The sequence below is a fragment of the Podarcis bocagei genome, assembly GCF_964188305.1.
Source record: "Podarcis bocagei genome assembly, chromosome: 4".
Classification (NCBI taxonomy): domain Eukaryota; kingdom Metazoa; phylum Chordata; class Lepidosauria; order Squamata; family Lacertidae; genus Podarcis; species Podarcis bocagei.
The window spans coordinates 73,595,834-73,621,952 of NC_138128.1; the positions used below are offsets into that span (position 1 = coordinate 73,595,834).

The window sequence follows — 26,119 nt, forward strand, 5'->3', positions numbered from 1 at the left end:
TAATGACCACATTTTTCTGCCAGTGAATTCTATACATTCCCTTTCACTGTTTCTCCTGGTCGCCTAGTCACTTTTGTGACAAGAAGAAAAGAAAAGAAAGAAACATCAAAGATAGAAAGTACAAAAATCTCTAGGTCGAGCCTAGAATGATGAAAGCCTTTGTCTCCCTACAGTGTATCCAGACCAGATACAGTCACAATGCGTTCTAAGGATGTTTTCATACATTGTCAGGCTTATGTGCAGATGTTCTTCATTTGAAGCAATGTGTGTGCAGTGGAAACTCTTTTTTTTTTTTTTTTGTGGAGTGTAGAGATATTGCTCCTCCAGCCTGTGCATCCATTGTGAGAGAACCCAGCATATACAAGCTACAATTGGCAATGTTGTTAAATGCCTAACTTTCTGTACTGCGACGTTAGCTAGAGGCCAGTCTATTACTTTTTATCTCTTCAAGCTTTAAGGCACCATTGACAATGGGATTTCTGAAGTATTGGCTTCTACTATTACATATTTTGTTGTGCTCTTGAAACAGGTGTGGGTATCAAGATGGAGTTTGAACTATAAAAATAGCATAATGTTCTGAATGCGGATAACATAGAATCTGTGAAGGTTTGTGTATGCTCTTCGCAATAAGCACCCTCTGCTCACTCAGAGAGATATTTACAGTTCTTTATTTTACATATGTACAAGCAGCACAATACAACTTATGCATCCGAATCGTCTGGTTCAGATTCAGGGAGTGGTCTTCTCCTGCTTCTCCTCCAACAGAAGAGGCAGGCAAGCCTCATGGGACGTCTCTGATCCTTGCACAGGAATAGGCTCTCAGTCTGTCCCTGAGCTCCCTGTGTGGTGCTGCTTCAGCATCGGGAGCCTTGACACCTCCTGGCTCCCCTCAGCTCTCTCCCCCTCTCCCCCTTCCACCATTTCCTGACCGTCTCCTTCTGACTGTTCTCGTTCTGACACTTCTCCTCCCCCCGGCTCAAAGGCGTTCCTTGGCAGTTCCATGACAGAATCATAGAATTGTACGGTTGGAAGTGACCCGGAGGGTCATCTAATCGTTCAACCGGCTGCAACGGAGGAATCTCAACTAAAGCATCCATGTCAAATGGCCATTCAACTTCTGCTTAAAGACCTCCAAGGAAGGAGAGTCCATCACCTTCTGAGGGAGTCTATTCCACTGTCAACAGTTCATTAGTACATTTCCAAGCACAATTCAAAGTGTTGGTGCTGACCTTTAAAGCCCTAAACGGCCTTAAACAGGGAAACTCAGCCAGATGGGCGGGGTATAAATAATACATTGTTGTTGTTGCTGCTGTTATTAATTTCATTAAAAAGTTCTTCCTGATGTTTAGTCGGAAGTCAACTTTATTCCGATTGCTCAATCTTCAAGACAAATTCCCTATCTCCCCGTGACTTTGGAAACAGGTGTAGAGGGTCATCTGTTATTGCAACTTGAAATGCAGAATTGTTTCCTCAATGTTCGTTCCATGTTTTGTTCTGGTGGCTCAGTGTTCATATTGTGTCAAAGTTTGTATTATATTAACAAAATAAAATGGGCTGCTGATCAAAATAGTAGTTAAAAACCAAATGTGTCACTTTTTTCCTTCCAATATATGAGACTGCGCTGTATTTTGAGGTGTTTTGCGTCATGCTTCATCATAACATTATTGCTGCTAGGTTAGATGTTTATGTTGTGTGCTATTTTTTCTCTTTTATCTTCGTAGGATGAAAATGACAACCCACCCACGTTCAGCAAGCCTTCCTATGTCATCACAGTCATGGAGGATATTATGGCAGGTTTGTGAGCTGTTCCTGTCATTTCTGACACTACCTTGTTTCTCTAAGCAATAGTTAAGACTAATCATAGTTCTGAGCCCTGACATAACAGCAAACACAGTTCGTTGAAAACAAGTGGAAGCTTCCAATCGCCTCTTTGTAACCACACCATAAACTAGACCATCATTTAGTCCTATGTTCACATCAAGTCAAGCTGTTCCTTAGAGTACAGCTCAAGCCATAAAATTCTATCTTTCTGGGAGCTATGTGCCCTACCTGTCTCTCTGCTTGCTGCATTCCGTAGCTACTTGAAGGAAAATCACTTTTCATGTACAAATCTTGAACTGCAAATTAAAATAAGGCTGCAAGCCTAAGCATGTTTACTTGAAAGTCAGCTCCAGCAAAACCAATAGGACTTATTTCAGGACCAATATGTTTCAAATGAGAACATTAAAACAAAATCTGCCATTATTATTTCCCTCCCAGAAATCTAACGTTTTCCACAGAACGACCCCACCCCCTCTGAAATTCACTTTGCCCTTCTGTGCCCCTCTCAGCATATATTCTGGTACTGTCACTGTAGGTAATATTTTACCCATTCAGTGTCACCTGCCATAGAGTGATAGGATGAATTTAGTAAGTGGCAAATGTGGAATATCCTTATTACTTAATAAGCACTTTCACTTACTCTTTAGCACACATTAGCTAATGGGAACCACACCATGTTTCAGTGAATACAGAAGCAAAGTAATGGTAGAAAGTCTTAACCACTTGGTTACTTGGATGTCTGCACTAGACTTATGTTCCAATGACATCTTCAATCCTAAATCAGATTAATTTCAAACTAGTCTAATTTAGCTGAAGAATCAAGCTAGTGGTGTGCCTGGAAAATGAGAATCCCCATCACCTTATTATTTTTCTCCAAGGAGCAACAGTGCTGTTTCTAAATGCCACTGATTTGGATCGGTCAAGAGAATATGGCCAGGAGTCCATTATCTACTCACTGGAAGGCTCTTCTCATTTTCGAATCAATGCTCGCTCAGGTAAGCACAACCACAATATTCCTTTTCCTTCCATGCTTATTCCATCATGTCTTTGCAATTGTTACCTTTATTCTCTTCTGTCTCTTCTACTCTCCCTCATTTTTGCCATGCTGCCCAGCCACAAAAGAAACAAACTAAGTCTTTTGAGTGTCAAAATAATGACTCTTCAGCACATTATAATTCCCATACAGTGTAATCATTAGGCTATTTTTGTGACATTCTTCAAGGTGGGTGTGCAGATTTCCCATAATCCAAATCTACACATACTCTACAAATCAAGGCAGATTGCCTTAAGGTATGGAAAACTAAACCAGGATAAGGCAGTCTTATCAGTGCTGTTCTCGGGGTCTCCCTAGTTTTCATACTGAAAATTTAAAAGATTCTAACTGGGGATGGTGGGATTTTTGGGGGGAATTTTTTTCCCCAGAGAGAGGGGTTTTTAGATTCTTCTCTTATTCATTCACCTAGAAAAAGAAAAAGAAATTCTCAAACTATTCCCCATCATTTTTTGTCATTCCTCCACCCACAATGCCAAGGAACGGCCCCTGGTCCAGGGCCTTGTGAAGGATGCAAAATGAAGACCAGACTGCCAAGACACTTGATGCTGAGACTTGTAGGGGGAAAAGAAAAGAGCTGTGCTATTGCCACTGCTGATGGTGAAACTTTTGGAGAATTTATTCTCCCCTGGAGAATTGCAGCAATGTATTTCCCCCCAATTTCTCTTACCACAAATACAGTGCAGAACTTTGAGACGCTACTTCCACTCAAAGTACCGTATTTTTCACTCCACAAGACACCTGACCATAAGACGCACCTAGTATTTAGAGGGGGAATTCAAGAAAAAAAAATATTCTTTAAAGGGAGCGCTGAGCAGAGCCTGTATGCATCCCAGGCTCTGCTCAGCGCTCCCTTTCACGAGCCGTGCGGAGCGTGTGTGTGGCTCTTGGGATTGGGAACATTTTTCAGCCTGAGTGTCACATTCCCTTCTAAGGATCTCATTTACTGATCTGGCCACTACAGGTTATCCTATCTTCAGTGGTAAAGCAGGTTCTGGGCCTTTTCAGAGGGGGCACTATATAAGTTTTAGGAGCAAGATAAAGTAACACATTCTGAAGTTTTAATCTGCTGGGGTTTTAGAGATACAATACTTAATGTTTGTTTGTTTGTTTGTTTGTTTGTTTGTTTGTTTGTTTGTTTTAAAACAAACATGTTCATGTAGAGTTATTCAGACTGAATAATGATATTGTGTTTGCTTATCATTTTATCATCCCTGCCTCAAAACATCCCTTGATGAGGCAGGATATTATTATTATTATTATTATTAGTAGTAGTAGTAGTAGTAGTAGTATTACTTTTGCTATTTCCATTCTAGATCGCTGGATAGCGATGTTTTAGCCCAAGTACACAAAGTTCAGTTGAAACTTATCGTCTAGTTTATCATAGGTATCATTTTCCTAATTTCCAAGCCATGATGACCCTCCTTGTTGAAATATTCTGTAGGGAGATAGATGCATTCAGAAGGGAGGAGAAATGAAGAAACATTATATTTCAGTTCTGTGCTTTAGGAACAGAAGAACTTTTCCGTAGAAGTATCCTCACTGAAATTAGCTGAAACTGCTCTGTGAAGGTGTGCCTAATTGGATGTAACTTTGTGGGCAAAGTAGAGCAATCCATCACTGAGACACACTATTTTTTTATTTAAAAAAATCCCCCACTGATTAATTTTCCCCCCAGTCTACAGATTAATGGATATCACAGGAACTTGGGAGGCAAATGTATTTTAGTAAAACCTTTGACCTCTTGCAGTTCTGTGATCTAGATTAGTTTTTAACCCCATCTCTGATATACCTGCTGTGAGAAGCAACCTACAATCAAAGAAAACTGAAATGCATAATTGTGTTGTAGAAGCTGAATTCTAGGGGTGAGGTGTGGGGACTGTGGAAGGGCTGGCGAATAGATTATCCCACCTGGTTTAGCACAGACGTTTTGGCCCCTTTTCAGCAAAATGGCTGTAAATGAAAGTCCAATTAGAGGAGAGTCCTGCAGCATCAGATAATAATTAAAGAAGTAGGAGGTAGAGGCCCAGTCTCCAGGTATCACTAAAGCTCTGCCAAAGGCATACATTTGAAGGAAACCTCCTCAAAAAGGGGGGGGGAGAATCATGGGATGACGAACTTGGATGGCCTCTGAATGTCTGATAATGAGAATCATAAATGTGTAGAGTTCTATTACCCTCCATGTCCTGCTTGTGTAGCCTTCCTGTAGGTATCTGGTTGGTCCCTGTGGAACCAGGAGCAGATGCGCTTTTCTTCTGATCCCACAGGGGTCTTCCTATGTCCCTAGGTGCTGTTCTCTGTGACCTACAACAAGGAAAACTCTTTCCTGTCTCCTATATGTTGCTGAACCACAAACATTCGACCTACAAGCTCTCCCTTCTCTTTTCACCTTCCTCTCTTGCCTTCTGCAGGGGAAATCACCACAACATCTCTGCTGGACCGGGAAGCTAAATCTGAATACATACTCATCGTGCGAGCAGTAGATGGCGGTGTGGGTCACAACCAGAAAACAGGCATTGCCACTGTGAGTTGAAATTAATTCATTTCCCCTGCCATGATGTGTGTTGTGTTGTTGTTGTTTTAAAATCATGATGCACATTGCTGGGCTGCAGCTCCCATCATCCCTGACTACAGTGGTACCTTGGGTTACAGACACTTCAGGTTACGTGTTTTTGGGTTGCGCACCGCACCAAACCCGGAAGTTCCAGAACGGGTTACTTCCGGGTTTTGGCGCTCATGCATGTGCAGAAACACTAAATCGTGCTTTGCGCATGCGCAGAAGTGTCAAATCATGACCCACGCATGCACAGGCGTGGTGCTGTGGGTTGCGAACGTGCCTACCGCATGGATCATGTTTGCAACCCAAGGTTCCCCTGTATTGGCCAGACTGTTTGGGACGGATGGGAGTTGCTGCCCAGTATCATTTGGAAGAACAATCAACTCTGTGAAGCAGCACGTTAACTTTCTTGCCCAATACCACCCAAAGCCTACATAAGGCAACTGAAATGATCCCTCACCCGCCTGCCTCCAGTCCCAGTTTTATTTAAATACCTTGCAAGGGAAAGGGCCTCTTTGGCTCTGAAAGGTTGTCCTCAAGGAGTGATTTATCTTGGATTGTTAAAAAGAGACTGAAGGCAACAGGGAGAGAAAGATGCTGCTACCAACAGTCATCTTGCCTCCGCCTCCAGGAGATGGTCAGAATGACAGGGCAGCCTTTTCCTTTCTCCTCTCTTTTCCCCTCTTGTCACTGGGCAGCCCTAGATAATTACACATGAGATGTTCCTCATCATGACAGGCCTCCTTGCACCCATCTCCAGAACAGACATTATTTCATTCACATAGGTTTTGCATCCTAATGAGGATGGCATTTTGAGACACTTGGGTTTTTTATTTGCCTCAGGTGGGAAATCACATTTCCACACATTTTGTGTGATCTGCTCTCTCTCTCTTTCCCTCCCCCCCCCGCCCCCAAGTATAGACTCTGGAATAAATTTAATGTCTTACAGATGCCTCCTCCCATCTCTTTCTTATTGTGTGGCTTTGCAATCAAGCAAAGAGATCTGGTAACCCCATCTTAAAGAGTTTGAAAACACTGAAGTAGAGGAATAATGATCAAACCTACCAGGAGGCCTGGGGCAACTTCAGGGCTTCAAATCCTCCACTCAGCTATGAATCTCACTGGGTGTGACCTGGTGGGGGGGGGCAGTCACTGGCTCTCCGCCTGGCCTACTTCACAGGGTTGTTGTGCACATAGAAGAGGGAAGAACCACATATACCACGTTAAGCCCCCTGTAGAAAATATGGAATATCACTGTGATATTCCACATGCATAGTAGCCCTAAACACACAAGGCACAACCAAGCAGAAAGTCCCATCCCCCCCCCCCACAGAAGCCCCTTTCAAATCAGTATTCACCCAAGCAAGGCCACTGCTCTGCAGAGCCAAGCTGCCATGCTCAACATGGCAGCCAAAGCCTGCCTTTCCCGAAATGAATGTGCACGTGGAAGTGGAGAGAGCGAAAACATGATTAAGAACAGAAGCAGAACTATTTTGTTATTGCTGGGAAGGAAAGCAAGAGACACAGCACAGAACACACATGCAGACGTGGTCCTTTCCTGAAATATTTTCCTTGTCACCTCCCCCTTTATTAGCTGGTGTCCTTTGGCAATTTCCTTTCTTTTGTATAAGTATTGCTGCTTTCAAGCCTCCTCTCATTTCTTCTTGGTATTTGCTCTCTCTCTGTGCGTGTGTCTTGTCCTCTTTCTTTCTTTCTTTCTTCCCTTCTCATTTTTACTGTGTTATTTTGCCCATCCATTCACGCATTATTACAGAATGAGTAAGCTGGGTCCCGGCTGGCCAGATACTCTTCAAACAATCAGCCACTGCTCAGTCTACCAGGTGACTGCCCCAGGGCACCTAACTAATAGGAATTTCAAACACTTTAAATAATTTACCAGGGCGGTGAGAAACCAAGGCAACTGTCTTGATTGCTTGTCTGAGCTTCTCTGGTGTGCTCCTGGCACTATACTCTCAGGGCACCAAATCCCATAAGTTGCTGCACCAAATTATCACCGCACCGCCCCCCTTTTCCCCTTTCAACTTTCTTATCAAAGCTTGCATTTTCAAAGGAATTAATTTTTTTGTTGGCTTTGCCAGATCTCCAGAAATAGCTTGGTGATATCATGCCAGTGTCTGTCTTAGAAATGTGTATAAGTGCTTTCCAGGTAGTATTTTTAAACTATAGAAATGGCTTGATTACTGTGCAAATTTCAGCAGGAATTTCCTGTCAAAGTCTCATCAGATGATCAGGGACTACTTTTTCAAAATGGATTTTCTCCCATTTAAAGCCTTCAGAGGGCTAGTTCACATATACATGTTCAAAAGTCCTTATCTGTTTTTACTGCTGAGTTGTTTAGGAATATACCAAGAAAAAAGCACACCAAGAACTCAGGCCAATGTAAGTTTCAATGGTGGGAGTGGTCCCTACAAAACGCATTCAGTCGGGCATTATCGACATGTGGGTTGAAAGATGATTGAGTGCGGAATTGAGAAGGTGATATCTGGGAATTGCCAAAATGGCATCTTAATTTTACGAGGTGTATAATTTTGAAGATATCAATTCCGCACTTGATAATCTTTCAACCCACACGTCGATAATGGCCGCCTGAATGCATTTTGTAGGGACCACTCCCACTATTGAAAATTACATTGGCCTGAGTTCTTGGTGTGCTTTTTTTTTTGTATATTTAATAACAAGAACTCCAACTTATTTAGAGTTGTTTAGGAAGGCATGTAATTGGTAGTGTGTCAGCTAGGGTATTTGGGTGTCCCCTAGTTTGTCTTGTATGGGTTTATTATTTTTGTTGAAGTCTGATAGAAGATAGAAGCTTTTGGCTTGCTGTGTATTTATATGAAAACAATTAGAAAATAACAATTCCTTGTCTGTAGCATCAAACAATGACTTGTGTATGTGGGTGGTCTGTGAATGCTGCGAGACTAAGCCCCCTTTCCCAGTAGAAGTCAGGAGAGTGGGGTAGCAGCTTATACTTGACCTCCGGTCACCAGCATCACCATGGCTTACTGAGAGGGGCATAGTGGTAGTGAGGTCAGTGCAGTGCAAATTCACAGACAAAGTGAATCTGGACAGTATGTTTGCACCACGCCCACCTCATGGCCACCTGGCCCCTCTCCCTCCAAGTAAGCTGCAGGAGCGCCAGTGATGGGAGGTCAGCTAAGCACCTGTGCCACCCAATACTGCTTCTTCCTCTTTTGGGCTCACTTCCGTTGGACCTGGGAGGGGGACTGACTCCAGCTACAAAGACAGCTAATGCCACTAAAGGTGCCTAGCATGGTTTCCCCACCTGTGTTTAGGGTATGGTTGTTTTCGTTAGCTCGCTAATATGGGTATAAAATACTACATTTATGGAATGTGTTTGATATGGTTATTATTTTCATTGCACCTGTATGTTGATAATCATTTGCTGTTTTTGTGAGCTGCTTTGAGCAAAATTTGGAAACATGGCCTATAAATAAACCTTGTGATGATGAAATTATCTATAGCTGATCCTTTACCACAGCTACAATTTTCATATTACCCCATGCCAATTTATATACATTCAGCTGTGTTGAATGATCAAACGGTACACATGTATGTATAGGCCAAAACTGAAAGAATCTTCCAACTCCCACTACCAATAATTCATTTTTTAGTCTTGGGTAAGTTAATGGGATCCCTCTACCTTACAACTTGACTTGCCTTCCTCTGGTTTTTGGAGTGAGGCGGGATTGACACCACTTTCTCCTTCCACTTTCTCCTATCTTGATCAGATTTGTCACTTTCTTCCATTTTCCTTCCTCTTCTTAAATCTCAATGGCATTGTGTGGCCCTTCTTAAAATGCCCAGAAGGAGCTGTGTTTAAATTGTTCAGGAGTATCGTGTCATTGCAAATACCAATTTGGTGTGATCTGCTGTATAGCATTACTATATGTGTGCAAGTGCTATATTTATCACAGCAACTAACAAAACAAGAGATTAATTTCTCATAGTGAAACATTTCAGCTTTCAGTTGCTCTGAAATGATGTGTGTGTTTGTGTGACATAGATATAAAAAAAACTGCTACGAGTGGATAATAATAATAATAATAGTTTTATTGTTTATGCCCTGCCTATCTGGCCGGGTTTCCCATGTCAGACATTAAAAACTTCCCTGAACAGGGCTGCCTTCAGATGTTTTCTAAAAGTTGTGTCATTCTTTATCTCCCTGACATCAGATGGGAGGGCGTCCCACAGGGAGGGTGCCACAGCCGAGAAGGATGTTAAAGCAGCATTTTTAGAACTTCTGGTGATGTACCTGTTTTGTGAAGTCTTTGCTCACATTCCTGTATAGGAACAGATGTATAGGAACAGTTAGAATTGTAGCTGACAAAATTAGTAACGCCACTCTGTTGCTTCACAGCACTGTCCACACCCAGGGGTGCAATTTAGGTAGGCCGGGCAGACAGTCTCCCTTGTGTACTGTATAAACATGCCAAACCCCCCAATCCTTCTGTTTAGACACAGGTGACTATTTGTCTTTTGTTGACAGTACTGCTAAAATTATCTAGGTGTAAAAGAAAAAGATTGCAACAGATGTTCTTAGCATACATTGGGGGGGGTTGTTTTGCTTTCCCCCCCAAAATTGTACCCTTTGAACCTCATTGAATTCCTCTGCAACCCTGCATACACACACAGCTAAAATCTCCTGTGCCGAATCTTCCCAGTCTCAAATGTGCTGCTGTTCCTCAGTCACCAAGTGTTAACTGCAGGCATACAAAGGTAGCCTTTACTCTTCACAGACTGCTTGTGTGAGAACAGCCCACTTTGCACAGGCTAATAAACCAGACTAATAAACCAGTACTAGTGGCTCTCTGGGAATAGCACTGGTGGCATGTTTTTCTTCTTGATTATAATTTATTTTCAGTTTCTGCCCACGATGATGAAATATACTGGACTCCATAGGAGATACACAATAACAGTGTAATTATCTCCTATTTGCCATGTTGACTGATTACCCCCTGAGCTAGCCTCTTAACACTATTGAGAACATGAATATGAACATGATTGTAGAAATGCACACCTGTCTTACTGTTTCAGCTTGGAAGGAAAAAGCAGCAGGAGCTTTTCACAGTGTGACCGTATACATGCCTACTCTGAAGTAAGCCCCAGGGAGTTCAGAAGGGCTTACTTCCAGGTAACTACAGAATTGCAGCCAAAGACCTGGATTCAGCTAATGAGTCCCACTAGCGGAAGCCCCAGTGCAAGGTCCCCACCACCACCAGTTGGCTTCAGGAGGGTTGAGCAGACCCCCAGAATAGCATGCAGCAGGGAGGAGAGGGGAGATTGTTTCATCTAGCAAGCTGGAATGCTTGTACTGACAGAACAATCTACTTAGTGTATGCAGAATTCCTCCCTAAATATGTTCCTAAAATTCCAATTTATTATAGGTGCTAATTTAGCTGAAGGCTAAAGGGAGTGTTAAGAACCTGAAGCTCAAACAGAAGATTTTTGGGAGTGAGTTTTTTCCAGCTGTTAACATTCTGGCATAGTTATAGGAGCAAGGAGCCTCACTAGGTTTAAAACAGACTCTGATCAATTTATGAATGACGCTGCGTGGCTCCTTCTATGGTCTTTTGGGTTCCCCTTTATCTCCCAGTTGAACACCTCCCTGCCCTTTTCATGTGCCCTCTAGCACTACAGCTAGAGAAACTAGGTTGACTACCCATCTAAATTTCTTTTGAGGTGATTTGATATATGAACTTCTCAGGACAAATATACAGAGATGGTGACGATGTGTGTGTGTGTGTTGTTTTGGGTGGAGCCACATTAGATTGCTCCCCCCCCCAAGGGCTAGAGTAAGGGTTCACATTAGACCAGACACAAGTGTTTGTTAAAACAAGCCACCACAACTCCATTGACTACAGAGAAGTAATCAGAATTGGCATGGCACAGGAGTCTTCAAGTTCCCCCTTCCTTCTGAGGGAGTGGGTCACTGCGAGAGGGTCTTCTCATTTGTGGTGGCCTGTTTGTGGAATTGTTCCCCAAGGTAGGGTCACCTGGTATCTCAAATGATCTATTTTTATATTGTAAACCGCCCTGTGATCCTTTGATGAAGGGTGGTATAGCAATATAAGAAATAATATTAACAATATCTTTTTTGTCTGCCAGTCAAAGCCTTTTTATTTTCCCAAGCTTTGGGTAGCTGAAGTATTTCTACTTTGCTTGTTTATTGATCCTTGCTTTTACTCTGCTTTTTTAATCTGTTGCCTTGAACATTTTAATTGAAGAATATTATAAAATGATTTCAATCCACTAAATAAATAAACAAACCACAATGGTGCCCATTCATTCAGTACAGTGGTGCCCCGCAAGGCGAACGCCTTGCAAGAGGGAAAACTCGCTAGACGAAAGAGCTTTCCGTTTTGGAGGTGCTTCACAAAACGAATTTCCTATGGGCTTGCTTCGCAAGACGACAATGTCTTGCGAGTTCCTGCTGGGGTTTTTTCCTCCCCCCCCCCTTTTTCTAAGCCGCTAAGCCGCTTATCAGCTGATCTGATCAGCAGATAAGCTGCTAAAAGCCGCTAATAGCGCTTATAGCGCTAATCCGCTAATCCGTCAATGGGCTTGCTTCGCAAGACGAAAAAACCGCTAGACGAAGAGAATCACAGAACGGATTCTTTTCGTCTTGCGAGGCACCACTGTACTGGTAGACAGGATGGCCAAAAAGGAATGGTTTGCTGTGGACAGTCCATTTTTCAGAAGCTCCTCCATGTCAACTTGTACCTTTTGTGTTCCAGTTCTTCCCTTCTGCTAGTCTGATATGTAATGACACTACTCTGATCTGCTGCTTGGTGTTTGGCCATATAAACACTTCTGACAGGAGCTAACAACATTGGTGCTAAACCACACTGCCCAAAAAAATAATAGTCATGTATATGAGATTTAAACCCAAGCCTCAGAAGTTCTATTCTGCCATGGAATAGAAGCGACATGTGACTTTTAAAGTTAGCACTCCCTACTTTGTACTGTATAATCCAGTAGCAGAGGAATTACTCAGCAAATTGCGAATAACCCAGACAACAGTAATGGAAGTGGAGATGACATTAGTCAGATTTGTTTATTTATTGTGACTCACGCGCTTGTAGAGAGAGGGTTCCTGCCCTGCTGTCAAGCAGTCAAAGCACAGAATTCTGAAAGCTTCCCTGGCGAGCAGAACCTCCTCTTCCAGAATAAGCATTGGCGTTGCTGAGTGAATCAAATGGGCCTCTAGAGGCAACATCTTGCTAAAAGCTGCATCGCGTGTGACAGGGGCATTAGGACAGACATAAAGGAGAGTGTCTTTGTCAGACATTGTCATCGTGTTTCTGTCTGGCATTCCTAACCTGTATGAAAACCGTGTTCTGAGGTTGCTGGTGCAGATACAGGAGCGATAAAAGGAAGTTGGCCAAAATGTGTGTTGCTTTATTAAAGGCTGTATTTACAACTGCAATTCTTTCCAGGTAAACATCACTTTACTGGACATTAATGATAACTACCCCGTGTGGAAGGATGAGCCATACTTCATTAACTTAGTAGAGATGACTCCTCCAGACTCGGATGTCACAACGGTATGTGCTGGTGGGGAGGGGGGGAAACATACCCACGATTCATTCTGTAGTTCAGAACCACCATTTTAATGTGTTATATAGATGTGCAGATTTATTTATTTTTAAAGCAGGTATGAAATAAAAAGTAATTGGCACACATAGTCTGCAGGTGTGTTTGGCCCACTTAACCCAAAAGAAATACTCATAAACACTGTTCCGATGTTGCATGGGGGCCCAGGGGGGCTTACAGAAGAAGGGATAAGCACACACAGACCAACAGAAGCAGTTCACCTGGAGGGGTGGAGCCACAATGCTAACTTCCCAGCAGCTGTGTTGCTGCTGCTTACTGGGAGGGGGAGAGATCAGGGCTCTGCAGAGGCACCTGTGAAGCCAATCAGGCATTCCCACTGACTTCCTCATTACCACATCACTTCCCCTTCCGGTAAGCATCATTGCTTGTTCAGATATATTTGCTCAGAAGCAAGACTCCTTGAGACTCTCGGGTAAGTGTGCCTAAGGTTGCAGCCTCATTCTCTTAACTTTGGAGGCTTGGTTGTGGTTGCTCACTGGCGGTGCAAACACATTTTGAACATGGGCAGAAGCATTCCCTCCCGTGAACACAAAGAGACAGTGCGAGAGTGAGAGTCCCTGCTTCCAGGACCTGACACTGGCTTCTTACACATCTTCCACAGCCTGATATTAGTGCAGTTCAGGTACAAATAAGTGTTAAAGCCAGTTTTCTATTCTGGCAATTAAAGTGCCGTGGCAACATAAGAAGTCGAATTTCCCTGGATAAAGGCCGGACAGTAGATAGCCATTTTTAATTCTATGTTTCAGAATGTACTGATAGAATAGGGATAGAGATGCTTAGATTAGGAGCTGATGGATTGTCCTTCATTAACCAATGAGAATGCATTGCTAGTTATTCCTCTTCTTATATTTGATTGTTGACTCTTGCATTGGAAACAGGTTACATGGCTGGGCCAGAACTCCTGATGGCAGAAATATAATAAAATAAAAGCAGTAAATCCCATATTCATTTTCACAGCTTTCCCTGCTTTTGAGTGGCATGCAGTGAAAATAAATTATTGAATGTTACTATTATCCATTAAGGAGGAAGGGGAATCAGCAGAAGGTGTGATAGAAACCAAGAATGGTCAGCTTGTGGTCTGCAGGTAACACCAGGCGCATACACAAAAAGATCAATGTAATTAAAAGAGAGAGAGAGAGAGATTAAAAGCATTGTTATTTATTAAATATATGTACCACCCTTCAACAAAGGCAGTTTACAAAGCATGCACTGAACAGAATACAGAAGTTGTCAGTTTAACTCTAAAATCCAACACCTGATTGCAGTGTTTGCACATTAACATTTTGTCAGGGAACTGCTCATGATGTCCTCTGCACACCAGCCAATAGGGAGCCCTCTGTCATTCTGCATCACAGCACCTCTGGCCCCAATGGTCTGTGAGAGCTGCTGCTTGTGGGGCCTGATTCTGCCTGCCTTTACGCTGCTTAATAGAAGCAGACACAGCTAGCGTATCCATGCAGGGAGACCACTGCCTTATCCCCAATAATCCTAGGTGCTAGAGTAGGTTCTATTGAACCAAAACAAACTTTTTTTTTCCTGAGTAGGCATGGTTAGGTTCTCACTAGCTAGGCTGCAATCCTAGTTCAGGAATGCCTGCCTGCTTTTGAATTTGCTGCAGCAATTACAGTGGGAAATAAAGCACTATATCAAGGGCCATATGCTTCCACCTGATTATGGAAGAGCAATGCTTCAGCAGCCCCAGCGGACACTATTGTGGAAAGGACCTTACAGCAAAGATTGGCCCATTCCTTAAGAGCTTCACTTATTTGGTTTTTTTTGGTTATTTAAAGCATTTTTGCCCTACTCTAAAAGAGTCCCCTACACACACACTTTCACCACACATACGCCCAAATGTATAAGGCTGGCAGACCCTAGTCTAAATTCGTCAGTCTGCGGTTTGTGAACAAATACTTGTTGGAAGGATTACGGCCCTTTATTTTTAACATAATGACCAATTCATCCTGCTGTAAAGACGTGTGGATTGCCAGTAACTGTTAGCAATGATTATTTATTTATTGCAAATAAAGGCGTAGCCTCTGTAAGGTTAGCGATAAAACAGTTTGCAATAAAGCAAAACTGCAAGCAAAATTAATCATGAACTGGGCATTTAACCCTCTTTTGCTTCATCTGCAGCCATTCCCAGTCCTTCACTGGGGAGTTTGGGCATCAGAATTTCAACTGGAATACAAGAGCAGGCTTATAACCAGTAACAACGTAGGTCAGCAGATGGCATACACCTTCTTTAGTACAGTGGTTTTCAAACTTATCTTACAGTGGTACCTCGGTATATGAACTTAATTTGTTCTGGAAGTCCATTCTTAAACCAAAGCGTTCTTAAACCAAGGTGCGTTTTCCCTACTGAGGCCTCCCGCCGCCAGTACCCTTCCACCGTTCGGCTTCCATACATCTTCTGAGGCAAAGTTCGCTAACCAGAACACCTACTTCCGGTTTTGTGGAGTTCGTACACCAAATAGTTTGTTAACAGAGCTGTTCGTAGACCGAGGTACCGCTGTATAGGAAACCTCAGAATTTCTTGGAAACTTAACAGAGTTCCTTAATGGAAAGGGATATTTGCTCCTTTCGTGATGGGAAATGGTAAAGTTCCAATATGTCTGGTTAATCCTAGCATGAACAAAGTGTCTCTCTTAAAGCATAGCACAGAATCCTATGTGACCCACTAAGGTTCCGTGGAAGATGAGCAGGTAGTTTTTCTCAGCAGACAAGTCAATATATAGGAGGTTTCCTGAAGGGGGTAGAAAAAGAAAAGGTTAGTGGTATGTATTTATTTAGTCATATGAAGACTGTGACAGTCACTGCATTCCCCCCCCCACGCCCACCCCACGCTGGTATTCATTGGATTCTGAAGCACCAAGGCTACATAATTTATTCCACATCCAGTTCCTGTACCATGAACTCTGTTTCCTCTGCTGTGGTTCTGGACCTTAATGTGATTTGGAAGGCATAAAATCATAGTCCTCACATTGCACTCGCAGTTCCCATCCTTTTGCAAACATGGCATAGTCATTCATAATGTGTGTGTGTGTGTGTGTGTGTGTGTGTGTGTGTGTGTGTGCATTAGGGTTGCCTCCGTGTGTTTTAAAGTAAAATTTGGGGCCAATTTCAACTTTCCCAGCCTTGCTTGCGACCTCCTTCAAGGACCTCTCTGAAAGGCATTGATTTAAAGCCTTTCAAATCCCTCTGGCAAAATAAAAGAGAAGGAGAGGGAGAATTATTCTCCATCACACTAGGAGAAAAATGACGGGCGTGAAACAGAAAATAAATGAGGGGAAAGCGGAGAGAATCCACAAAATCATCAAACAGGAAAGACTGCGTGTTTTTTAAAAAAACACCATAATGAAACATTAATCTTCTGGGGAGGAGGGGAAATAGCAAAGGTCTCTCGTCCAAGTTCACTGTGTAGAAATTAACTCTCAGTTACCTTAACTGGCCTTTGAGCTCCCCCTCTCTCCCCCATCCATGAACAAACTTCGCCCCCAGAGTGCCCCATCAGTCTTGACAAGGCTCCAACTCCTTGTACTTCTGTTTCTGTTAGGGAAAATGTGTTGGCAACTTAACACGAAGTAGCTTTAATGAAACATGAAATCAATTGTGCATGTGCTGATCAAATACAATTTATTTCTATGTAATTAAAAAGTAATATAATGACTTCAAAATTCCAAATCTGGTTCTCATTTAGAACTCCTGCAACCAGTCAGTTTCCATTTCAAGATGTTCAATTACAGATTGATTCACTGAAGTAAATTCAGCCACCTTCCCCCCCCACCTTGAAGTAACCTTTCCAGTCTCCTTGTAGGAGACGCAATATTCTTTAAGTCATGTCTTTGTTCTTATTGTGTGTAATTTGTTGTTCGTTCCTACTGTGGTGTGATGGTTAGTGTCAGACTGTGACCTGGGAGACCAGTGTTTGAATCCCTACTCAGCCATGAAGCTCACCGGGTGACCTTGGGCCAGTCACTGTCTTGGCCTAGTCTGCCGTACATATGCCTTTGAACTCCTTGGAGGAAAAGGTGGTAAATAAATATAAGTAATTTAAATAAAATAAAATAAAATATAAACAGTCATTTTTGACCAGGTACCTGTAGTCCTGAAGACAACTTATTTTTCTAAGTCATCTTCAGGACTACAGGTACCTGGTAAAAAATGACTATTTATATTTTATTTTCCACACCATCAAAATAAAAAGCATGCCACTTTAAAATAGGTTTAAATACTAGACAATAAAAACAAACAGACCAAAGCCAGAACAGCAGCAGCAATGAAAACATTTGCATTTTACTCACCAGTGAGAAAACTTGCAGGAAAAAGGTGGTCTTCAGAGAATTATTCTTAGCGGATGACCCTAGTCAGGGAGTTTCACAAGGGGGGTGCCACTGCAAAGAAGGCTCTGTCTAGTACAAAACAGAACATGAAACAAAGGAGCCTCTGTGTATCTTAAAAGATGAAGAGGAACATGGAGAACGGCACTTCCAAAGATTCATGGGCTGTTTGTCACATTTAGATGCATCTTCTGGTTTTGCAAATACTTCAGCATATATTCAGAAATCTTTACAAATCAAGACATAGCGTATACAGTATGTATTTGCAGCAACTGTCCTGTATTCCCCTTTGGGGGTGATTTAAAAATAAAAGACAGTTTTATACAGTGCGATCCAAGTCAAATGGGAATCACATTGTGAGCATGAGATTGTGGGGCAACCAGTCATTTCTGACTACATGAGGATTTTATTGAGGGCAAACAACGCCCTCAATTCATTCTGAATTAAAGAGACAGTGCGAGTTAAGACTATGATAGAGAGTAGAGCAGGGACACGTTCACCATTCAGGGTTAGGGCAATAAGAGGGTTTCATTTGTCATTAGTGATGTTCCGCAGTAGCCAAATCTGATTTGGTACATAGTGATGTCACAAAGAGCAGAAGAAACCCTCTCATGGAACTCACCATGAATGGGGGAGCGAAGAAGGAATTTATTTATTTATTTTGTCAAGGCAACCAGGCTGATGAATTCCCTTTTCCACAGACACCTGCCTCTGAATAACGCAGTGAACTTTCTTTTGCATCCTTTCTAATCTCCCCCTTTCACCCAGTGGACATACACAGTTGCATCTCAAGGAATAGAAAGACCTTTGCAACACTCTGCCAGCAAACTGAAATGTTGCAAATATTTGCAAATTAATTGCAATATACAATGAGCAGTGTCCTTTAGCAGTTAGCATGGGTTGTGCGGGGTTGTACTAAAGTAACAATGATTGCAACTATGTTTGGATATGATAGTGTGCTTTATTTTTTAGATCATTTTTTTTGTTTATTTTCAACTTCAACGTAACAATAACCAAGGAAATAAAATAGGGAAGAGCCAATAGAAATCACAGATTCACGCGAGCACAGAAGTTACATTTGAAAACAAGAGCAAAATGGAAAGAAAAACCCACTAGGCAAAAATAAAAATAAATGCAGTGTTATAACAGGAGCCATGGGGAAAATATCTGAGGATATGGTCTGTCCAAAAAGGAAAGTGATCATTTGGTGGGCAGCTAGTACATCCAGGTTGAGTAAGAAAGATTAGAAATGCCACAAAGCTGTGACAGGGTGTTTTGAAAAAACCAAACAAAGTAATTTTTTTAAAGGGAAGGACATGCAAAAAAAAAAGCATTTTGAACATCTTTGATGATTTAATGTGTTTTAAACTCCCCAAATTTCATGGCCTCCCAGCTTAACTGAAATGCTGTAAGTGGAATGATCCTTTGCCAGGAAGGGGCAACAGAATTCTGATTCTCCTACATTCAGTTATTCTGTTTTGCTTGGACATTTTTTCACTGGCACATCAGCCATGGTGACTGTTGCTGTACCACGAAAAAGCATCAGGACAGCTTCTTCAATGAGACTGTGTTGTGTACTTAAGTGATTGGAATCATGCTTCTATTCCGCATCTTTTCTGTTTCATGCTTCAGATTAGAAGCCAGCTATACAGATGTACAAAAAAAATGAAAAAGGATTTATTTATTTTTGGTCTCTTATCAATATACCATCACTCTTTTGATCTCTGTAGGTGGTTGCTTTTGACCCAGACCTAGCAGAAAACGGTTCCCTCGTGTACAGCATTAGACCGCCAAATAAATTCTACAGTCTTAACAGCACCACAGGGAAGATTCGGACAACAGGGGTTGTCCTGGACAGAGAAAATCCAAACCCCCAGGAAGCTGAGCTCATGAGGAAGATTGTGGTCTCCGTCACTGATCGTACGCTTGCTTCAATTGTTCTGTGAATACTTTAGCGCTCCGTTAACTACCTGCTATACATTCTTACATACAAGCTGTCACATTCTTATATATTTTGTGCTTTTGTTTAAAAAAAACACCACATCCCTCTATAACTTTCCCCCATAATAGGTACATAGCAGGAGTAGCAACAATTATAGATTGCTTAAAGTTAGATAAATGCTAGCTTCTACACTCTTACTTCTGCAATTTATTTTAACGGTTTTGTTATCGCTCTGACATTTCCCAAGTCTGATTATTTTTTTTCATTGAAAGTGAATTGCCAATTACTTGAAGAGGAATGAACAGGGGTTTCTTCTTGATATATAGAGGTTCGCTAAGACAAAATATTAGAAATTTTCTATTTCAGTCTTTGGGGTGCTCGTGGGACTAGTTATGACTCTTCTGATCTCTGCAGGTGGAAGACCACCATTGCGAGCCACCAGCAGTGCCACAGTGTTTGTAAACCTGCTGGATCTCAATGACAATGACCCCGCTTTCCAGAATTTACCTTTTATCACTGAGATTCCCGAGGGACTTCCAGCAGGGTCATCCGTTTTCCAGGTGAATCGGTGTTACTTTTGATTTCAACCATATACTTGCTGAAAGGTGTTTCTTAAGAAACAACAACAACAACTGTTTGGGCTTCTGTTGCAGATGTAGTGATGAATAGTAGTGGTACTTTCCTCACTGCAGTTTTACTGTAGCTTTCAGTAAAACCAGTGCCCCAGAATGTCTTAAGGCAGCAAATATCTTATGCATTTTCTCACTGATGATCACACCTGACTACTATCTACATTCTGTACTACTTGTTGAAATAAGCCAAGAGGAAGTTGAGAAAGCTAAACCACACAGAGGAACTGATAGACTGAAACCCCCTCGTGACATCAGATCATTAGTTCACTCGCTTTTCTTTACAGCTGAATGTGAGTTTGGCAGCCTTAGTCCGTCTCTCTCAGCGTAGTCTGTTCAAGAAGAAGATGAACACATTCAAGGGACTAGTAGCGCTGGTTCTTTCGCCCCTCTGCATGTGATCTGAACTGTATTGCTTTGCCCTTATGCACAAAAAAGGAGTTCCCATTAGTTCCAGTGGGACATCTTTTTGCAGTGCAAATTGCAGGCACAGTGGGGCTGATCCAATCTCGGGAACAATTTTGGCAACGACTTTGTTTGATTTTTAATGAACCAGGTAGCACTAGGTAGCCACACACTTGAGTTAAGGCCATGTGTAAATTTGGCCCTGAGCCCATGGGAAGTGATAATGTCATTCTGTTGGGATCTTCTTGGTTTCACCTTTATGAGAGGGGGGAAACTCATCAGAACGTTGTGCTTCACTTTTTGCTTTCTGTCTCAGGTGGTAGCCATTGACCTTGATGAAGGCTTGAATGGTCAAGTGACATACCGTATGCAGGTGGGCATGCCTAGGATGGACTTTGTCATCGACAGCAGCAGTGGTCTTATCAACTCCACAGCTGTTCTAGACAGGGAAAGGATTGCCGAGTACTACCTCAGGGTAGTCGCAAGTGATGCAGGAGTGCCGTCCAAGAGTTCTACCAGCACTCTCACGGTCAGAGGTGACTGAAGAACCGAAACACTCTGGATGCTGTCTCACTGTTACTGCTGTGTCATTCTTTTTTTTAAATAATAATAATAATGTATTTAGTGCGAGTGGTTCTCTGTATTTCAAATGGGATTTCTCACCTTGTCTAATACCTTCAGATAATTTTCTGTGCTTAGGTTGAGTCAAACTAGGGCTTAAATCTGTGGTTCCCAGTGTGGGGCACACACCCCACAATGGGGCAATTTGATTTTTTTTTTGGGGGGAGGGGCCAATTCAAGAATGAGTTCAACCAAGTTAATGGTCTTTTAGGCTTCCTCCGCATGAATAGGAGTTCACTTTTTGAATAATAAGAATTATATGGCACAGGGGGAGGCATCAGGATTTTAGAGATGATTAGATGGGACATGGCCAAAAAAAGGTTGGGAACCACTGGCTTAAATGCTCAAGGATTGCCCAGCAGAGAGGCTGGGAAAATGCCCACCCAAAACAGCCGAGGGAGAGGAGGAGAAATGCGTAACTTGACTAGGGAGTAAAATTTAAAAGTTCTACCTTGTTGAAGATGCAAATTTTGATGCACACAACCCCACCCCCAAAAAAGCTCAGGCAAGGAGGTTTGAAAATCTCGCCCGGTCCTGCTGTTGCAGTTCCAGAATTTTTCCACAACAATTTTTAAACTGCCAAGAATGCTGCTGTCGCTCTTTAGGAGCCCTTCCTCCAACATTGTGAGGGCTAGGGCAAAGGTGGGCAAGCCTTGGTTTGATTTCCTGCAGGTGGCAAGGAGGGGTAAAAGGAGAGGGGCTGTCCAAAAGAGAAAGAGAGATTTTAAAAAGAAAGGATGGAGGTGGCAGAAAGAGAGAGGGAAGGTGTGCCTTCGCCCCACTTCCCATGCTGTGCAAAGAGAACATGAGAAACCCTGGATAATGTGAGAGGAACCCATGCTCTAACTCTTCCCTGTGCTACCAACCCTTATGGGAAAGAGCATCAGTATGGGTTCCTGGAGCTTTTGGCGATGAGCAGGTGGGCTGCAGCTCCCATTCTGCTAAAGCAATGCATGAACCCATCCTTTTTGTTTGTGTTGGCCATTCTCAGTTTGTAGCTGCTCTAGAAGTTGTTATGCGCATGGTTGTAGTGATGATAACAAAGAAGGTTGGGTAAGATCCAAAAGGGTTTGGAGGGCACTCTTTATTGGACAAACATGGCCACTCCAATGAAATGTTTAACCTGTTACTATTAGTTCATGTTTAAAATACTTTTTAAAATAAATAATAATAATTTATTTTAGGTTTGACCCCAAGTCATTTATAGCTAGTTTTTAAGGTGTTTTTAAATACAATCTATTATGCACTTTGGAAAGAGTTTCTGTTTGGTTATTCCAGATACTTTTCTGCTATACGATGATAGAAGAAAGTCTCCACAACTTTAACTTCAGGTGTCTAGGAATAGAACGCATTTGTATGTTTTGAAATGTTATGAACTTACCTCAGAATTGAAGAATATCAGTGATAAAAACGTTTATGATTCTTAACTATTTGTAACTCTGGAACTCCCGCAGTCCATTTCACCACTGCCTGTTTGCCCTTTCTCCTACTTCCTTGAATGGGCTTTTTTAGAGGGTAGCTGATGTGGCATAGTTCTGATCCCTAACTGAACTTCCAAGGCAGTCCCTAAGGTGGCGCAACGGGTCTGGGCACCTGGCTGTTAACCAGAAGGTTGGTGGTTCAAGCCGACCAGGGACTTCCTAAATTGCAGGAAGGTTGGACTTAGATGCCCCTTGGGGGGTTCCTTCCAACTCTACAATTAATATTATTCTAATATGCATAGAAACAACAGGATAAGCAAACACATGGCTTCTTACAGTGGCTGATGCTCCACCTTTTAGCCGTGCTAGGTATGGCTTTGAAGCATGGCTCAGAGATGACCTTGATCAAATTCTCTCTTGTAGTTTTAGATGTGAATGATGAGAATCCCACCTTCTTCCCAGCTGTCTACAACGTATCGCTTCCTGAAAACGTACCTCGTGATTTCAAAGTGGTCCGCCTCAACTGCACCGACGCTGATGTGGGTCTCAATGCCGAGCTCAGTTATTTCATCACAGGTATCAAGTCTTTCTGGTGTACTTCAGAAGTAGAAGCCATGTAGTTCAGAGGGGGCAGAGAACACTGGTCAATCCTTATTGCTGTGTCCAGCTTTTTCTTCCTTTCAGATTTTAGCCTCTCCTAGGGTTGGCGCTGTGGTCTAAACCACTGAGCCTTGGGCTTGCTGATCAAAAGGTCGGCAGTTCGAATCCCCGCGATGGGGTGAGCTCCCATTGCTCGGTCCCAGCTCCTGCCAACCTAGCAGTTCGAAAGCACGCCAAAAAGTGCAAGTAGATAAATAGGTATCACTCCGGCGGGAAGGTAAACGGCGTTTCCATGCACTGCTCTGGTTTTGCCAGAAGCAGCTTAGTCATGCTGGCCACATGACCTGGAAAAACTGTCTGCAGACAAACACTGGCTCCCTCGGCCTGTAAAGCAAGATGAGCGCTGCAACCCCAGAGCCATTCGCAACTGGACTTAACTGTCAGGGGTCCCTTTACCTAGGGTTGGCATTCATCTGGAATTTCCCGGACATTGCCAGGATTTGCCTGACTGAAACAGTGCCCAGGCGGAAATCGCTGAAATGTCTGGGGAAATCTGGAAGTGTGGGTTTTGGTGAATTTCCTTAAAAATAGCTCAAAAACCTCAAAAAAATTGAGATCTTGCAACCCTAGCTTCTCCTAGCCCCAAAGCTCAGGGTGGGTAACATTGAAAAGGTATAAAATCCTATTAGCGCAGAACAAAAATAAGCCAACTCTTGGTTTATTAAAGGTTTGGCCTCTTTCCCCTTAACTCCATGCAAAGGAAACCATCACATAATTCTGCTCCTCCATCTGTCACCAAGTAGTGCTCTTTCTCCTCTCCCTTCTCTTCCATACTTATTTGGGAGTGGTTCATAGCTATTTTAAACCACCCCCACTTCTCTAGCTTGATTCCTGGGGAAGCATCTCTTCCTTGGTCTGTAACCAGCCTCCTTCCCCCCCCTTGGGAATCTGTTGTGGCACCGTGGTGCAGAGTATTGGTGCAAAGCAGTGTGGGGAAATTCATGTAAATGAAGACAGCCAAGGGGGCTTTTCATCCTGCTGTTAGGTTTGCAACGGCTAATTTGCATGGGGATTTGCATATGTTTCCCTATGATGCTTTGCAAATGATAGCAGAACTGTTTTGGGTTGTTTGCTCCTGAGAATTATCTATGCTTCATCAGACTGAAAGAGTCATCAGCTGCCTTATGTCTGCAGAATGTGGATATGACAATTTGAGAAAGGCATTGTCGCCGAACTCATTTGCAGTGCTTGCCGAAGTGCAGCCCGGTAGGCCATATTCTGATGTAGACAATGGCGTGAAAATAGGTCTTCATCTTCTTTGTAAGGAGCTACTTCCATATAGCAGATAAGTTCTGGGTATGTCCGCATGATTCTTTTGGAATTTTTATACGATTCCTGCTTCAGAATAGGTCAGCCACGTGTAGCAGGCTATCATTTCAAGTCGAGAAACAGGGTGGTCAACATTTGAGATACCTCTTCCTAAACAGGGCCATCTACATCATGGAACTGTTTGGGCCCTTATGGCGTTTGGGTCCAATATGGCGCACGATGCAGCCTGTGTCTCTGTGCACAACCTGTAGTAGTTATATTTTTGAGTGGTAAACAATAAGGGACAGCCTGCCTCTCTAAATGACAGTTTCCTAAACCATGTTTTTGACAGTTGGGATAAGCAAAAACAAGCTGTGCAGTATCTGAGCTGCTGTATGAAAGCACCACTTCCTGGAAGACTTTGGCCATTTTGTGTGTGGATTAATAACAATCTGCAGGAAGCATTACAAACATGCAACATAATCTAGCCAAGGTTGAGCCTCACTGACGTCAGCGGAAAATATTTATGTATAATAGTAATAATAATGATAATTTATTCCTTATACCGCGTCCATCTGGCTGGGTTTCCTCATCCACTCTGGGCGGCTCCCAACAGAATATTAAAGACACTATAAAACATCAACCATTTAAAAACGTCCCTCAACATCCATGACATACGTATGTTGTGTGTGATTCTGACTAGCTCAGTTTGTGAACCACCAGGCCAAATGCAGCCTGTTACGTACACATTATGGTCTGTTATGTGATTGACAATGTGTTATTCCCCCACCCCTTCACACACACACACCTGTGTTTTACTCATAGACTTTGTTTGCTTGTTTATACTGTAGTGGCCATTGTCAGAAATAAAATAAAAAAAGAACTTGACCGACCCCCCCCTTTTTAAAGTTTTTTGCAAGAAGCAAAAGTAGGTGATTAATTGACCTATGACAAACTGTAATACATGGCTGATGGGGTATTTCAGCTTGCTGTGACACAAGCTGGGCAGGCCTGCCATCTCACTTTAATTGAAATCAGTGGGACCTAAAAGTATGCACACCTTACAATCCCACTGAAACCAACCAGGTATGAAAGTCCTGGCTCAGATCTTACCAAAAACAAATAAGTTTTCTTTATTGGGTGCCAATGCCCCCCGCTTGGATTATTGGACCTAGAGTGGCGTTCCACAAGCACATATTATTTCCGAAGGCTCTAAAACTTGTCCATTCTCGCCCTCTGCTGCTCAGAGTCCCCAATGACACGCTATATCTTTATTGTACCATTATCTGTTAATGTACAGTATTACATTATAGCAAGGGGGGGGCGAATCAAGAATCAATATGTTTAACGTAGATTGAAAGAAAGCATTGCACAATTATCAAGCCATGCAACCTTGGAAATCCTTTAAAGCAATAAAGCCACCGTGATTCAACAGCAAATTAAAACAAGTGAGGCTGAGATGGAGTCCTTGAAATCTCTAATTTGGGCCGGCACTGGCAATATGGCTTGCATTTTGCTAGTCCATGTAAATTTTGAGCACTCTTAGAAATGCTTTTGGGAAACACACAATTCACACTGAATCCTTAAATGGCTTTAAATTTCTGTGAAGCGCTTAGGAGACAATCCTGCGGCAAGATCTACCAGGATGAGCACCTTAGGATGCAGCAGATCTCTGGATTACCAGGCTGATTACCAGCTGAGTTGAGTCAGGGGGCAGGACTTAGGCTGTAAAACATTATTTTAAAGGCTTGTTGCTACTGAATTTGGTATG

General features: G+C 42.6%; 1 protein-coding gene across 1 annotated transcript in view; it reads left to right on the forward strand.

The window, feature by feature from the left end:
- CDH23 (cadherin related 23) overlaps positions 1-26,119 on the forward strand; it is a 416,648-nt gene that overhangs the window by 269,158 nt on the left and 121,371 nt on the right. The window contains exons 18-25 of the mRNA XM_081189581.1: positions 1,722-1,794; positions 2,700-2,816; positions 5,284-5,396; positions 12,908-13,015; positions 19,153-19,342; positions 19,779-19,924; positions 20,715-20,934; positions 22,864-23,016. Coding sequence (XP_081045707.1) covers positions 1,722-1,794; positions 2,700-2,816; positions 5,284-5,396; positions 12,908-13,015; positions 19,153-19,342; positions 19,779-19,924; positions 20,715-20,934; positions 22,864-23,016 — 1,120 coding nt within the window. The remainder of the gene's footprint in view (positions 1-1,721; positions 1,795-2,699; positions 2,817-5,283; positions 5,397-12,907; positions 13,016-19,152; positions 19,343-19,778; positions 19,925-20,714; positions 20,935-22,863; positions 23,017-26,119) is intronic.